This window comes from Aulonocara sp. 'chitande type north' Nkhata Bay, linkage group LG23, assembly GCF_057382095.1.
Source record: "Aulonocara sp. 'chitande type north' Nkhata Bay isolate Kocher_YH1m ecotype deep benthic linkage group LG23, A_spYH_male_GT1.1, whole genome shotgun sequence".
Lineage (NCBI taxonomy): Eukaryota > Metazoa > Chordata > Actinopteri > Cichliformes > Cichlidae > Aulonocara > Aulonocara sp. 'chitande type north' Nkhata Bay.
Window position 1 is genome coordinate 11,060,523 of NC_141365.1, and position 17,065 is coordinate 11,077,587.

Here is a 17,065-nt window from a genome sequence, read left to right on the forward strand (position 1 = left end):
CTAGAGAGGTGGTACTCAGTACTAGTAAATACAATGTTATAAATAAGCTGCTAAAAGGAAAATAATTTAATTGAAAGTTTTAGTTAAGTAAATGCATAAAGTATTAGAAAACATAAATATCAAAAATAAAGTCAACTAAAATCTTATCTACTGTATAGTTTTCCATTATTATTTATTTATTATCATGTGCTAGCATGTTAAACATAATCTATAAAGTACTTGCTCAACTTGTTATACAAAAAAAAGTATATTATTTACTTGAGATTGTAAATACTCTAAGTATCTCAAAGTGTTACTAAACAGTATTTGAGTAAATATAGTTACTTTCACTTTGAATATTTAAAAATTCTGGTTTTGGAGTAGTATGATTTTTTTTTTTTTTAAGTCTGCAAAACATTCAACAGCTCCAGCTCAGTGACTGCATTTGCTGAGGAGACACCCAGCAGACAGCTGTTGGCTGCAGCTAACAGCTGTCCCAGGTGTCAGACAAAGTGGCTCCGCCTCCCTCATTTTAAGCCTCTAAAAAATTCAAATGGATAAGATATCGAAAAACTCTCGATGTTGTTGTTATGAAGAGGATTTAGCTATAGAGAAACAAACTATTTTTGTACTAGGGTGTAATTTTCACAGCCGCTAACATCAGAGTCTGTGGGGAATGGCTTGCCTTCAGAGTCTGCCTCAAGTGGCCGTTAGAAGAACTGCAGTTTTTGGCACTTGTCACGTGTCAGCCATGCTGTTTCCCATTTAGTACCTCACATTTTCTGGAACGTGCAAATCCTCAAGCAAGTTTGATCCCAGCTTTAGTCGCTCATTTCATCTCTAATTTCTCCTGTAAGTAGTTGATTATGACTTGTTTCCAATATGTGAAGTTTTCTCAAAGACTAAATTAAGCCTATCACCGAGACCAAGAAAAGACGGATACTCGCTGAATTCTTTTGCATGATTGAATTCCCAGGGCATTTTTAAGGAATAGAAAAGAGAAACCGATACTCAATCCAAGGAAAAAAGGCAGAAAGTTTTTGAGGCATCTGAGAAAATGAATGAGCCTGAGTAAATAAGTTCAGTCTGGGAAGCAGACGCAGGATGCCAGACGACAACAAGACGCTTGTAATTCCTCTGCGCCATAACCAATATTTGGCACAATCCTGCATGTCGGTACCTGCTGCATCAACTTACAGTCACTCCATCCACACTATAGGTTTATTTCATCTTATACAACGGGAGAGGACTGTGTGCATTCATTAAGTCAGTTGGCTTAACAGAGAGTCATTCTCACTCAACTATAAATACTATTTAAAAATGTTTGGTTTGCATTTCAGGATGACAACTGAGCGTGATGAGGAAACTGTATGTCAGCCATGTGCCTCTAAGTATAAGCCTGCTCTTATAATAACCGTCTCCCACTTAAACAGCAGCTGCCTGATTATTCTGCACGTGCTTATTAGTATTAATGATTCTTACAGATGGATTGATATTTTGTGTTCTCAGACACAACACAGAGAATTAACCGGGCCTCCATTTTTATCTCCATATAAATGAATGACATAAAAATGACACTAAAAGCCAAATAAAGGCATATCAAGACATAGATAGTGTGCTTTGACAGAGGACCTAAGTGAGATACCACAGCTCCGATGGCTGATACTTTAAAAATATCAAAAAGGAACAGAAAACATAAAGAATAACAAAAGGCTGAGGAGGAGATAGGACTGGATGTATACAGAGGTCTGACTGAGAAACAAGAAACAAGACGCAGGAGGATTCAATCAGGAAATCAGAGGTGGGAAAAATAGAGCAACAGAAGACACCAAAATAAAACAGGAAGCGTGCCTGTGAAATGCATCTAATATTCAAAGCTGTCTCATTTCCAAACATGCATCAGGAAGAGAGCAGGGCCTTGCTGTATGCACCACCTTTTTTATATGCTGAAGTTCAACACATCTTCACAAAAGATACGCCAAGGTTGTAAAAATATTATAACTCACTCCACCTGTCAGCGCTTTTTAATGTTGTGATCTGTGGACGTGGAGAGCACGTTTTTCTCAGTTCACGGTAAGTAAACTGTGTCCATATCACCCCTGCTCACTTCAAGTTAAAGCTGACTCTTCTCACAACAAAGATTACCAGCTTTTGTCTGTTCAAGTTCGGCCTTTTGTTCCAGCACCATTACTCAAAGATGACGACATACGGAGCTTCTCTCGTCCCGCCTTTGTCCGCAGCTGGGCTTTGCAAAGGTTGCACTTCTGGTGTGGACATTAGCTAGGCCACAGGAAAGGCTTTGGAGCTGTCGATTCTGGCCCCGTCAGCTGGTGGGATTTAACTAAACACTCATTCAGCAAATGTGAATGAAGCTCGGCTAAGGCTGTCAGGTCTGCAAACAGAGTTAAAAGTGAAGATTAACCTACACAGGGGTATGACAACGTGAAAGCTGAATTATTGTTGTTTTACTGCGCAAGAGTGAATGAAGGAAATGTGCTGGATATCCCTATAGCAAATAAACTAAATCAAGTCTTCTTTTTTTTCAACAGACTTCCTGAAGCTTAAGTTAGATTTAAGAGATTTTAATACTCTGGATTTACTTTAAGACTAGAACTAAAGAAAAAAAAACAACATGACTTACTTTGTGTTAATATGTTTGTGTTGTTTGAGCTTCTTGTGAAACATTGAAACAAATGCATCATTTTTAGCACTCGGATACACAGCCCATCCCACCTTCTGTTTCGTTACCTGCATGCTGATCAGGCTGGTATTGTATTCCAGCTCCAGTGTGTTGGACTGCAGTTGGCAGCAGTACAAATTGTTGGGTGAGATCTGCTGCTGGCTGCAGGGCCACATCAACCAGGACATGCAGCAGGTGGAGAACTGAGCAGAGCGAGGAGAAAGCTGCAGTCCAAGACATCTGCCTTGTCAGAGACGTAGCTGAATGGCATAGAGGACTGCACATCAGCCACTTTGGAGCTCAAATGCAGTCTCAAGAACTCAAAAGCTAAAAAACATAATGGTTGGCATGAATGCGCTGAATGTCCCCAACATCTAGTTAGCAAACACCCTCTCTATGACACGTAATACATGTGATGTGTTTATAACTTGAATATTGCCAAAGCTTTTATTAAACCCTAACCGTAGATACCGCTGCTGAATATTGTATGGTAAACTAAAATCAAAATAAAAACAATGACACGAAGTGTCTCCTTCTCTCCTTTATGTGTGTCCTTCTCTCCTCTGATGCTTTGCAGGTGGAGGCAGGTTCCTAAAGCCAGAAAGAAAAACAAGGAGGAGGTCAGACATCAGGACTTTGTCTCAAAATAATTCTCGAAAGAAATTCAGAAGTTTCTTAACTAATCTTAAGAAAATGATAACTAACATTTTTGTTTTCAGTTAATCTCAGTAGCTGCTGAGGTGCACATGTGTGAGACCTTTGACATTTTAATATATTACCCCAATAATGAAATCCCTTCTTTGTCTCCCAGTTTAGCATATATCTTCCTTTAAAGCAAGCAACTGTTTGCGCGATGTTTTTTCCAAACACATTTAAAGACACTTCGTTAACCTTCTTAACTTAGTTTTCTCTCTTTCCTTCCTCTTTTTTTATTTGACTGCATTTTCCTTTTGTCTTATTAACAGCTTATGGGCCATCTGTTAAGGACTTTTAACTGCAAATAACCTGTATGGATTTAATTTGAGCAAGTAGTGGCACTTTTGTAAAAACATTTTACTAACCACAGGTTTTATCAGATTTAGATGCAAAGCAGATGCACATTTTCCTCAGTAATACTTTGTATTTTTCATATATGTTTGCCTGTTTGCTTGTCTTTTCCCTGCTTTTAATATATTTTGTATGCCTGTGAGGACCTTTGAACCATTACAGATGATACTGGGCTATACAAATAACATTCCCTGAAAGTAATGCATCATGCCCCAGAGCCTCACTGCATTACAGTCCAGTTAATGTTACCCAGTCACTGATTTCTGTGTTTTTCTTTACGTAAACAAAGACATGAGGTTCATGCTATAGCATAAACTGGTGCAGGAAATCCACCAGACTGCAGGGAGTTAAGTGTTCCTGTTCACTGTGCATCCCCAAAACGCAAAGAAAACCAACATCCATGCTTTTTCTAAAAAAGAACAACTTTAGAAGAATAATAAGAATAATTTAAAAATATGGCCTTTTAATTAATTGCTCTTTTAATATTCTGTAGTGTTCGTTCTGCTATGCCTCCAATGCATCTGAAGCGTTTGCTGTGGAGTGTTTACAGGGTTGAAGCAGGCGGAGTCCGGATCCACTCATCCCCGGAACTCCACTCCGGGACTTCCCACATGCTTCTTTTTAAAAACCACCTCTTTTACTTCGTAACAGTGAAAAACACACCAGCATTAGGGCAGCAGATGACCCGGCGCAGCGGCGAGGAGCACAACAGTCCTCTCTAACAAATGAAAGGATGGGGGGCACCAGCGGCAGCAGCAGCTGAGTTCAGTCAAACTGGATCGGGGGCCGAGGGGGCACAGCAACTTTCTTCTCACTCCTGGGTGACTTTTCTTGGATTTATTTCCCGCTCCACAACAATATGCCATTTGCCAAAAGAATAGTGGAACCCCAGTTACTGTGCAGGTATCAAGTCCCAAACGAGGAGGGTCTGGTTTTCGAGGATCTGGTCTCCATCAGTAATGTGGCTCTATCTCGGACCTTGCGGCAGCTGTCGGACCTGGCCAAACATGCCTACTCCATATTCCAGGAGCTGGAAAACGAGCTCACAACCACCAACCAGCGGGTCCGGGGGCTCCAGGGCAGGATCGGCCAACTTCAACAGACCTGCTCCGAGCTGGACCCCAAACAGGAGGCAGTGCGTGAGTACCGACCCGCTCTGAGTATCTGCTTATACCCGAGCTGCCTGCGAGCGCGCGGCTCTGGGAGACAGCTGCACGAGGAGGCACCGTTTTTATTTTCCATCAGTGACGTTTATTCCAAAAAATGACGCAGATTTAAATAAAAGTTGTGTTATTGCTGCTACAGTAGCTCAAAACCAGCCCAAGCTGTAACAAAGTGGCTCAAAGGTCATTTAATAACTTTATTTTTTATATATCTTCCAGAGAGACCTGTGCTGTCTTCCCACGCCGATGGGTGTGTGACAGTTTGGCTGTCCCAGCCTCAAACTATGAGCCACTTAAATCCGGCTATTAATTTGCTATAACTCACCCAAGCAATGACTCTCTCCATCAGCATTTTCTTTGCTGACATAAAAGAGCCACAGATTTAACAACTACATTAAAACCTGACAGATCATAACCATATGCGGCTCTTTAGTGACCTCTAATAAATATATATATAACCACTTAAATATGCTATGATTAAAGAGAACATGTGTGCATCAATGAAAGAGAAGATTTGAATTTTTAAAAAATGATACCACTGTTAATGAGCTCAAACTTATGCATGAATGTTTTTCATTCAAGTAGAGAATTTTGACCTTCTACCAAAAGAAAATAAAAAGGTTTTTAATCTGTATTTTGTCGGGCTTAATTTAACCCATTTTACCATAATGTTTCTTTCTTAAAGAGCTAAAAGAGTCCTGGTAACTAAGGCAACAGGTGTGCTTTAACTACTATAGACTAGTCCTGCTTACCTGTGCAGTCATCCCCCAAAGGCTCGTTTTGAGCAGGAAAAATTCAGTTTGATCATTTTTGGTCATCTCCCCTTTCAAGACCATCAGAATCATGGCAGTCTTGGTGTATATTACATGGAGGATATGGAGCTGTGATATGTGAGGAAAAGGCTCATCCCTAAAGTTATTTGCCATAATACCGATATGAGGAAGTTTGAGGATTATGATGCCCCTGTCTCTGGCCCTTTCACTTTCACCCATGTGTGATCAAGCTCCAACATAATTCACTTTAACCGTGAATGAATTAAAGAAGCAAGCAGGTCTTTTTTCCTCCGTCCTTCTCACTACGGTAACCTTCTGACAAGTAAAAGCTCCGGTGAGTGTCGGTGTGGGCTGCTGTTATTTGTAAAAACAGAAAGACTTCTTGCCCTGAGCTGACTTCTTGGCGTGTTAAGATTAAACATGTTATTCACACTTGCCCTTCTTCATATGTAAAACGTTGCTTGGCCACCAGAAAGCATTCATTAGCCTGATAACACAGCATGTGGCCATCCCCTCGCTCCTTTAATCTCCCTTCCCTGAGTGACTCGGGGGTGATGTGTTTTGATAAGTGTGTGTGTGTGTATGTGTGTGTGTTTAAAATGACACCCCTCTCAAGTAAGCACTTAGAGAACCTGCATACCCCTCTCTCTTCTGTCCACATCCCACAATTATCCATCCCCAGAACAGTTTCTGCAGCCTGGATATACCCCAGTGCATTTACCCCCCCTCTTTTAGTTTACATTCAGCAAGTCCTCGCATGTTCCCCATGCAGAACCTGCTTCCTGAGGTCTGTGAATGGGTTACTTTGCCTTAAGGTATTTATGTGCAGGATGGATATCTGCTGACCCCTCTTAAACTCAATATAAACTTTAAGATTTCTTCGGAGATTTCTTTTAATCAACAGATGTGTGTAGTTTTTTGTGGCTTGTTTTGTAGGATTCAGTCACAATAAGCCGCACATGATCAGTAGGAGTCTCTCGTTCATGGGTTATCTTGAAGCTGTAAGTCAAAGGCAACGGTGATGGTAGCTACCCCTTTCAAGTGATCGCAATCCTCTCTTAATTCAAGCTGCTTCTATCCCCATTTTAAACATTTACTGTTGTTACATACAAGTAATACATGCAAGTAATATTACTGGATGAAACGCCACAACAGATTTTGCATGCTGTGTTTCTAGCTAACCCCCTTCCCTAGAAAAGCCTAATTGCTCTTAATTATGCTTTTCATATTAATGTGTGTCACGGGTAGCCATAAACAGCAGTACCCTGCCCTATCTGAATGACAATTGGTGTAAATGGAGCACAGATAGCTCAGTAGGCACTGCGAGGGGGGGTGGGGTGGCTTTCATGATGTGGCTGTGACTTGACCACAGGACGACTGCTGGAGGTGGAGGACGCAATGTAGATTCATTCGCCAATAGTGAATCATGCAGGATCAGATGCTAACCTGTTGGTAAGGTATTGCTCTGCTGTGCCACGTTAGCAGCCTGCTGCTTTAATATTGCAGCTCGCTGTGGTAATATTTGCATGCAGGCATGTTTTTAAATCCAGGCTGAGATGCTGACACATTTGGGTCAAACGAGTCCTTTTTTGCTGGGAATGCTGTTCATCTCTTTCACTTTTACTTTGATTGCTTTGATTCTTTATCAGCTACACCAGCTGTATAGGTGCTGTACTGTACTTTACATTTTAGCAAATCTGTCTTTAAACACTGAAATTGATGCTCTCACTCTCATTGATTTCTTGTGCATTGCCTCTGTAAAGTAAAAATCTGTCATTTCTTTTTGGTATTCTTTCTTGGACACACGCAAACACATACAAGTAATATAAGTCCTGTGTTTGAACAGTTCTCCTGTGACACCCCATCAGTGAGCTGAACTGCCATCAGAGCTCCTCCGTGTAGTCTCATGTTAGAGGACTCTGCTGGGTTTTAGGTTACACTGGCTCAGTACGAATGAAGCGCTGTAATAGTTGTGGCGGCAAGTGGCCCTCTGGCTTTTCTGGTCCAAGAGCGCATGGCTGGCAGTTCACCACATTCCTTGTACAAACCACGCCAGAGACTGCAGAAGAATAAATCCAGAATAAAGGAGGAACAGAGCAGACTCAGAGCAGCACAGAGACAAACTGAGCAGAACTCCAGCACGAGATCTGAACTCCCTAAATCCACTGCAAGACCTTCGTGTGCAAACTGTGTGCAGAGTCTTACCTGATAATCTTGTGACTGCAGTTGAAAGTGATAAGACTTGTTACTGGTTGTAGTATTACAACATAAACCTTCAGTAACGCCGTAAAATGCTGACGAAAGGCTTCAAACAACAGAAGTAATACCAATGAGCTGGCATTAGTTCACATCGGATCATAAGCTCTATAAAGAGATATTGGCATATGAATATAGAGCGTCTGTCGGGAAGGGACAGATTTTTACTACTGGAAGCTATCTGGTTTTAATTTGTAGCTTCAGCTGCTTGCAAGAAAACTGTTTTTGCTAAGAGCAAAGGAGGGACTGCGTGATTTCTGCCAAGTTGTTAAACCTGGATGCTGTGACAGTCGTGGGGGTGGTTGTTGAGTACAATTTAATGATGCATTGGATTTGTGTAGAGCAATCTACCCGTTGTAGCTCTAATTCTTAATTGTGCACTTAGCACTGTTATGGCACAGACCAAACATATGTGCACCTCTGCACACAGTCATGGAAACCCATGCAGTGAAGCTCCCAGTGCACAGTTTTTGTACAGATGTTCATGTGAGGTTCACGTCACAATTATACAATTAAAGAGTTGATCTTGGAATATCTAGAAGGGAAGAAATTTCACTAACTGACTTGTTGCATTGGTGGAATACTGTTATACCTGACGTATGTTTCACTAGTAATGACTTAACCTGATGTGCATCCGTGAAATGTAACTACACATCGGGTTGCAACTATTTTGACTGGCCTGAGCAGCGGCATTGATTCCTGCTGTGCATTTTTGGCAGTGTTTGAATTTATGAGTCATTGTCTCGATATAAGAAATAACAATCTTAGCATCAATGCAGGGATTCACAAATGTCAACAAATTCCTAAAGGGAAATTGGTTAAACTGTTAGAATGGACGTGAAGGAATGTACAAAGAAGTGGAAAAACTAGAGGGACGAGTATGTTTACCTCTGGGAAAAACTGTCGACAACAAAGAATGGAGACCCAGGAGGGGGAAAAGTCCTAGCATTTTATTTTTGTCAAGTTGGATGGCACTTCATATAAAACACCGGGGCATGACCATACAGTAATTAACATGTACTGCACCAGCATGAGCATAAATGCCTGTTTCCCACTTACGTATGGTTACGTCATATTCTATTCAAAGATTCTCTGCACAAGTCTAAATCAGGCCTAACCACTGCACTGTTGACTTCAGTGAGCTCTTTAGAATGACCCATTCTTTTACAGATGTTTGTAAAGGCACCTGTTGGGTGTAGAAATGGGACTGAAAACACCTGAATTCAAAGATTATGAGGTATGATCAATAGTTTTGTCAACATACAGCACCGAAAGCAGCGAATATCACTTGACCTCATTCACTTTACTGGACATCAGTAGAACTAGAAATACACTATTCGGTTGTAACGTTTCCCTGGTTCTTGATTTTATGTTTTCAACTGCCGTGATGCTTTTAAAGATCTTTTTATTTAGGTAAAAACTAGAAACTGTAGCCTAAAACGATACATTAGCTAACAGTTAATGGTTTTAGCTTTGGTATTAACAAAAAAACATGGAGCTTGACACTTTAGACTGGCAGGAGTCAACCAACGACTTAAAAACTCTGACAGAAAAACCTGAACTGTCATCTAACGATTTGGCCTTTTTTTGGCTTTTTTATGTATACGTATATTGGCATTCATGAAAAATAGAAGGGGGCGTGATATAATGATAGTAATGATGGATTGCATTTATATAGCACTTTTCGGGACCCCTCAAAGCGCCTTACAATACCACTATTCATTCACTCTCACATTCATACACTGGTGAAGGCAAGCTACAGTTGTAGCCACAGCTGCCCTGGACAGACTGACAGAGGCGAGGCTGCCATATCGCACCATCGGCCCCTCTGGCCATCACCAGTAGGCGGTAGGTGAAGTGTCTTGCCCAAGGACACAACGGCCGAGACTGTCCGAGCCGGGGCTCAAACTGGCAACCTTCCGATTACAAGACGAACACCCAACTCTTGAGCCACGATCGATGTGTACATTTAAAATTGTGCCATTTTCCTGGGCGTAGTTACTGGAATAATGCAGTAAAATGGCTTGTAATTCCACGGTCAACCAGAACCAACACCTTATCTTTAAGATAAGACAAAGTGTGCAGAAGACACATTTACTACATTTGTATCTGTCAAAGAAGTCATCAAACGTGTTTGAAATGAAACAAATCAGGTCACGCAGTACTTTCTCTGACACACAAACACTGCATTTTATGTAACATTTAAGACGAGAGCAGTTCCTCACTTTCACAGGAGCTTTTCTCCTGCCTAAACTGCCCATGACGAACGTTCCGAACCATCCTGTCTGTGGACTTCACTCCAGTCTTCCACTTCATCTATGTGACTGTCGTGCAGCTCTGCAAGCCTGTAATAGAAGTTCTGTGGATGGCAGTAGCGTGTCCCCTCGGTGCTTTAAACTCCGCTGAAGCAGCTCAGACCGATAACCCACATTATTCTGCCGACAGCGTTCTCTTATGCATTTAATTGATCCAGTTGAGCCATTACTGCGACTTTGATTTACTAAGTGAGGCAGCGCTGACGAGTCCATCCAAAGTCAATATTTGTCAATGGTGGAATTCATCACAGAGCTTCAGATAACGTAGGAAGGAAATGTTTTGTCAGTGAGGGAAATCAAATTTTATCGGTAGCGTCCTCTAATGTGATTCGGTTTTTATTTGTCAAGTAACTGAGATTAGTTTATGTAATGGTGGAACAGAGAGGGAGAAAGACACAGAGAGGAAATACATCACTGCTTTTCGACTCTCCGCTTCTCTTTTCCCTTTCATTATCAGAATGCATATTTCTGCAGGTCCAGACAACCTTCCATTGATATAGTAGCCCAGCTAATTATAGAGCAGATTTTCAAAGACTTTGCTCACTCATTCCTGCACCATCCCCCCCTTTCCTCCTCTTCCCAGACAGACACAGAGAAGGCCGAGACAGCCTTGATGCTGAGGCTTGTTGTTTTCATTCAACTGTCATATAGCTGATGTCATTTCTTTCTACTTCCTTTGCGGTTTATATTCATCTCCATGACTTTGCATTTTTATGGAGCAGATTATTAAAAAAAAGTTCTTAGCTGATCAAGCTGGACCAAACTCGTTGTTTGGTTTTGTGTTCTATATTTAAAGTTGAGTCTTTGCACCAAACTGAACTGAAGGCTTCCCGTTCACGAGGCCTCATTAACCACTATATAAATACAGGTCATTTACCATTTTACCATTTACGTGTGCGTCTCAGCACCTCAGCCCCGGGTGGGTTGCCTGGCCTGCGATTGAAGTGGTTTCTGCTGAACCGTTCTGTCAAGTCAACCATTCCCAAAAAGCCAGCGACCAGGAAACCACAGCGCTCCCTTGCACTTCTGAGACCTTGCACCCCACACATGCTCCCTAAATTGGCCTGGATAGCTGGTGTCATTAGGGGAGAAAGGGGGAGAAGCTGGAGGCTCTGTTTGTTTATGAAAGGAGGTGTTTCGCTAAAATTATGGTTAAGGCTTTTCATTGCTTTGATTGAGTGAAACGTGTTAGTTATTACACATTGCATTCCTGCGATGGGACCCTCCATGAGTGCAAGTGCTCCTCAGGCTGTCTGCTAAAATCCCTCTGCTGGTCTTTTGTATATTTTCAGGTGAATAGGCTCCGGTTCCTCCAGAGAAAGTGAACCGTTGGTTTGTTGTTGGTGAAAGGTTTTGCTTAGAGCAGAAATCAAGCATCATGATAACGCGTCTCTCTGCCCTGAGGTGTATGTGAGCGTCTCTACCACACAGACAGTTAATGAATAAAATTCTCCAATTCACTGGTGGCAGGGGGAGCCACCCACCCCCTGACCTTAAAAGCCCGCTGACCTCCCAACCCCCTCCAATCACAGCCCATCAAAACACAAAAGAGCAAACACAGCCGCCTCCATCTTGCTTATCACTCGCCCTCTAAAGACTTGACCGGCCAATTAAAGTGGATTTACCGTTTGACATGAGGCTGAATAGCCACAGGTCGCCAGGCCGACAAAACCCAGTCCTGGGCCTGGTCTAATTAAACTGTCAGATCAATAAAGTAAACAAAGTCATTCGTCCTGGTTGTTACTCATGGCTGCTTTTTTGTCTTTTACTTCCTCCAGGTCCTGTAAGTTGACTCAGATTTCAGTACAGTGCCTGTCGTTTTATGGCTAACATGACCTCCGTAGGGCACGGCAAGTAATCAGATGTTAATCATGATTCTGGGCTTACCCACATTGTGACATTTTCTCTAACTGCTTTATTTTTTGTTATAAATTAACCTGTGACTTGCAACATGTCGCCCTTCCAATCTCCCAATGTGGAGTCTTTAAAACATGGCTGTTATCTCTCAGCACCTTATAGCGCTCCAGTTAGTGCATCCAGGAGCGTCGCCAACAGACAAAACTGGAAGATTTCTTCCACAACATCTGCCCAAACGTCTATCCACACGCATCTGTTATCCTGTACTGCAGCTGAAACTACAACATTTCCTCCAAAGATCAAATATACACGTCTGTGCAGGTTAGACTAACTTTACTGCAGCATGCATTTACGACGTCGCACCACATTCTTTTCCGTGGCAACCTGGAGAAATATTGACAGCTCGCAGGGCTGTAAAACCATTGTCGGCTGGCCTTTGTCTCACAAGAAGCCTTTCAGGGCACCCGTGCTGATTCCCTAACTCAAGACTGCCTTTAAATGACTTTATATCCCACCCTGCTTTTCCCTTCCTCTCAGATCACCACCGGCACCAAGACACATTTAAATATTATGCAATGGTATTATTCATAAGAGAAGTTGGATCTTTGCAGGCAAAAAAAAAAAGATAAAAAGTCAAGTGGAATTCTTCTGAAGTCCACATGAATAGCCGGCCCGCTGTCGGCTGTTAGACATTAGTAGGAAGTAAAAGATAAAGGATCTTAAACACTGATGGTGAGTCATACATGTAAAAAATATGAAGAGATTTAAATTAAGTGCATGCTTGCAATTATATTTCAAAGACTTTTTACCAACACAACATTATAGACTGCAGTGAATTTTACTCTATAAGTGATCCTTGACCACAACTGTGCGTCATGACTTTAAAGAAACTCATGCAATGTTACTAAACGCTGGAAAAATCTGGAGCAATGTAAGTTGAAACTGACAGAGTGGCTTTTTAACAGGCAGGAAACACGTGTGATTGTTCAGCAGTCTTTGCCATGCAGGTGTTTAGACTGGGCTTTGACTGGAATGTGAACTTCCCTCACCCTGCCTCTGTATACAAGCGCACGGATCAGCCAGGTTGAGTCTTTTAAAGATGAAAGAGCCTTTTCATCAATCACCGCACCATCACCCGAGTGATGCTAAAACAGAAGGCACCTGTTGGATATGTGGGTGTGTGTAAACGTTAAGCCCGTCACTTTAGGTCTATTTTTATCTGCTTCCTTTGTCCTCAGAAGCAGAAGCTGTGACATTGAGGGTTTTAGGTGTCTTTCCCATATTAGAATGGCTGTTTAGGTGCTCAAGCTTTGGATTTCTCCATGTATTTAAGATGTTTGTTTTCAATTACAGTATTCTTTGGCCTATTTCTGCTGTTGGCTGTGAAAATAAAACGATACAATGCTTTTATAAGGTGTTGTAGGTGCATAAAGGCAAAAAACAGGTAATTTTGGCTCTTTGATAGGTGGTTACTAGGCAACTATAACTAGGCAATCATAACATCTAACAAAGATAAGACCCATCAGGGGGCAAAGATGTATGCTTCTGCCAAGTTTGGCTGCTCCAATCCTGATCGTGTAGTTGGAGTTTGTGGCCAGAGAAACAAGCAAACACACGCAGACATATGTCTTACACTGAGATTCAGATTTTAGGTTGATTTTAGCTTTAGCCCTGTGACAGACCTGTCCAGAGCATACCCTGCCTCTTGCTCTAAGACAGCTGGGAATGGCTCCAGCCCCCCCGCGAACCTGAAAAAGGATAAGCGGAAGCGAATGGATGGATGGAGGTTGATTTTAGGTCGATTTTAGAAACTTTTCTGACCCCAAAGCGCTCCCGTGGTTGCAGTGCTAGATTTGTCCGTGAGAGTTTTTGACAGCCGTGGCCGTCTTTCTTTGGCTTTGCATGTTTCCCTTGTTTGTGCAGTAGCATCTAATCTCACACACCACACAGGCCTTACCGGTCTGACTCCCAGCAGGAAGTTGTACATACTTAGTCTGTTTTTGTTGTTTAATGACATTTGACTGGTAACAGTGCATTACATCCTGCCACGTGCTGGTAAAACCCAGAGAAAATACAAATGTATTTAAAGATTAAAAGCAGTCAGGCAAAGTATTTGATTTCTTTTTGAAACTCAGTGACTAAATCGTCCCATATCATCATCATATTATAGAAACTCTCTGAAAAAACAGATATTCTGTTGCCTGTAACTTTGTCTCTCAGTGATCATTTACATGATTTTATCAATGTTTCAGTTCACCAAGGTCTAATGCGCTCTAAAAATGTGACATTGTTTACCATCTCTGCTTGACAGCCTGCCGCTCCTCTCACAGCAGTGATAATGGTGCTTCGGTTCATGTCAACCTCGCAAACTTAGCAACATTGTCACAAAATTCAGCGACGCTTTTTAAGTAAGCAAATCAGCAAAGGTCACACTGAGTTTGTTCATCGTGTGGGAGGAGACAGTGTGTTGCTTACATTCTTATAGCTTTCTCCCTGTGTGATCTCATCATAACTTTAATGTTTAACTATTGTGTTTTTGTCAGATTTTTCAGGCAGACGACGCCACTTTTATCAATCAAATGGTCAAAAACGACAAGAAAATACACAAAAGGAGGTACTGCTGAAGAAAAAACCTTCTCCAAGTGATCTCATGAACCTCCCTCTGCTCCTCTCATTTGACTTCTGTCATTTCAGAGTCCAACTCTTTCTCTGCGGTCTTATCTGCCCCCTGCTGTGCTTGTTCCCTCCTCTGGGCTTTCTCCCGTCACACTGATTTGCACTTTTGGTGATACAAGAGGCCGCTGGAGTGTTTTTGAACAAACTGACCTGGATACAGAGGTTTTGTTGGTCTGCCTCTTGACACTTCAACACCATGTCACTGTCTAAACTCATTCCTTTATTTATTCCTGCAGTCTTCTGGGGATTATTTCTGTTTTAGGAAAAACACGGATTTCCGTTTGTTCGGACGAGTCGAGGTTTAATGCCTCAGATAACACTGGACAGGTCAGGATGACTCTTCACTAACCAGCTCATTGTGCCGTGAAGCACATAAATTCACCCTCCTTCAGCTTTTGTTCCTCCCTTCTTCTTCTTACCCTCCTCGTCTGGGACATTTCCTCGCCATCCCGATTAATCTTTTATTTTCGCCAGTAATTTCGGAGCCTGTCCACTGCCTCCGGCTTTTTTTTTTATACTTTGTTCTTCCCTTCTGACTGCAAGCTTTCTCTGAGCTCTCAGAGTCTCTCTCTATCACTGTCCCTCTTTTCAGTATCCTAGTTTCTTTTTTTGGGATTCAGCCAGTTCTGCTCCCAGCAGCCCCACTGGGAAGAGACCATCCTGCTATAGCAGCAAAAAAGTGCAGTGCCATAAAAATGGATGACCTGTTCTCCATTATGTTCTGCTTTTCAGTTTTCTGAATTAAACATTTACTGACCACCAATCAACCCTGAAAATACACGCTTTGTACTTGCAGTAAATCTGCTTGGTTTAATATTTAATGCAGCTTTTCAGCACTTGTGTATAAATCACTCCACAGTGAGTTTTTTTTAAATGAGGGGCTCCAGACTCAGTGTTGACTGCAGACCTTCACTGGAGTCAAACTGGAGTAATCAAGCATCCTGTGACTCAGACTGAAAGAGAAACAGAGTTCTTTAGATTTCCAAGGAAATCCTTTGAGGTTTATTGTGACCATTGTTACTGATCTCATAACACCTCAAACTTCCACTGTCAGTTCTTACCGTTATCTATGTAATTAAGAGAAAATGGGATATTCTAGCTTATTTCTGACATATTTCCAAGAAATTGATTCTCATCCTGAAGGAAATTCCCAGTAACCAGCCTGAAGAGCTCACTGGGGAGTTCAGAGGGAACTTCCACTGATATCTGAGCTCTGGAAACATGTGTTGAAAGAAATGTCGTACTGTTGTTTCTGCACAATAGGTAAATCCACAGACTCCACCTGTTTAGATTCTCACACACCCCGGCATTATGTCTGTCCAGAGCTTGTGTGGAGCTGTGTTCTGTAAGTCTACCATAACAAACTACTGCTTTGTATACCGTACACACAAGAAATGGCACAGTTCATCAGCAGCTAAGTGGGGGGATAACACCTAAGTGTTCAGCACTCTGGGAAGTGGGGATTGGTGGAATAAAGTGAAATTATATTTGACGCAAACCCAGATTTATAACCTCCATCGAAACTGCTGTAGGGCTGTTGGGGCTTTTTCTACTTTCTATCTTCATACCGCTCACACCATCTACAGCAGAGGAGCTTTGTTACTTGAGTTTTAATTCAGTCACACCACTTCTGTCAAGGTTTTGTGTTAGTTAATTATTTTTTTGTTTACTTTCTGTTTCACTTGTATCTCATTTTCATCCTTCTGCATGTGTATAGTCAGTGTTTCCCTTTGTCCTTGTCAGTTTGTCTGGTTTTACTCTGTGTTTGATTACTTCACATGGCTCTGCATCCTGTATATGGGTACACCTCAAACAACCCAGACAAAAGAAAATTATTATTTATAACTGCAGTAATATTTGGCAGCATGAATCTGGGAGCTTCCTGACCTTCCATGCTCATATCTGCATATGTAGAAGGCAGACAGAGCAGCAGCAAGAGAGCATAGCAGGCATCAATAGCAGATGGATGGATGGATGGATGGATGGATGGATGGATGGATGGGCTCCAGCCCTTCTGTGACCCTGAATTAGGGGGATAGATAGATAGATAGATAGATAGATAGACTCCAGCCCTTCTGTGACCCTGAATTAGGGAGATGATGGATGGATGGATGGATGGATGGATGGATGGATGGATGGGCTCCAGCCCTTCTGTTACCCTGAATTAGGGGGATGGATGGATGGATGGATGGATGGGCTCCAGCCCTTCTGTGACCCTGAATTAGGGGGATAGATAGATAGATAGATAGCTAGATAGATAGATAGATAGATAGACTCCAGCCCTTGTGTGACCCTGAATTAGGGAGATGATAGATAGAT

The 17,065-nt window shown here is 41.9% G+C and overlaps 1 protein-coding gene and 1 long non-coding RNA gene across 4 annotated transcripts in view; one reads left to right on the forward strand and one right to left on the reverse strand.

Moving 5' to 3' along the window:
* Nucleotides 1-1,849: 1,849 nt before the first annotated feature.
* LOC147301264 (uncharacterized) overlaps nt 1,850-17,065 on the reverse strand; it is a 71,309-nt gene continuing 56,093 nt past the window's right edge. Inside the window, exons 1-3 of one of the 2 annotated variants that reach the window (XR_015127095.1) lie at nt 4,370-4,877; nt 2,728-3,250; nt 1,850-2,371 (exon numbers count right to left, since the gene is read on the reverse strand). This is a non-coding gene — a long non-coding RNA (uncharacterized LOC147301264). Of the gene's footprint in view, nt 2,372-2,727; nt 3,251-4,369; nt 4,878-17,065 lie in introns of those variants that run through there. The other variant, XR_015127094.1, reaches the window with a different exon arrangement.
* nhsa (Nance-Horan syndrome a (congenital cataracts and dental anomalies)) overlaps nt 4,422-17,065 on the forward strand; it is a 67,150-nt gene continuing 54,506 nt past the window's right edge. For both annotated transcript variants that reach the window (XM_086282083.1, XM_086282082.1), the window contains exon 1: nt 4,422-4,845. In XM_086282083.1, coding sequence (XP_086138209.1) covers nt 4,566-4,845 — 280 coding nt within the window. In that variant the 5' untranslated portion in view covers nt 4,422-4,565. The remainder of the gene's footprint in view (nt 4,846-17,065) is intronic.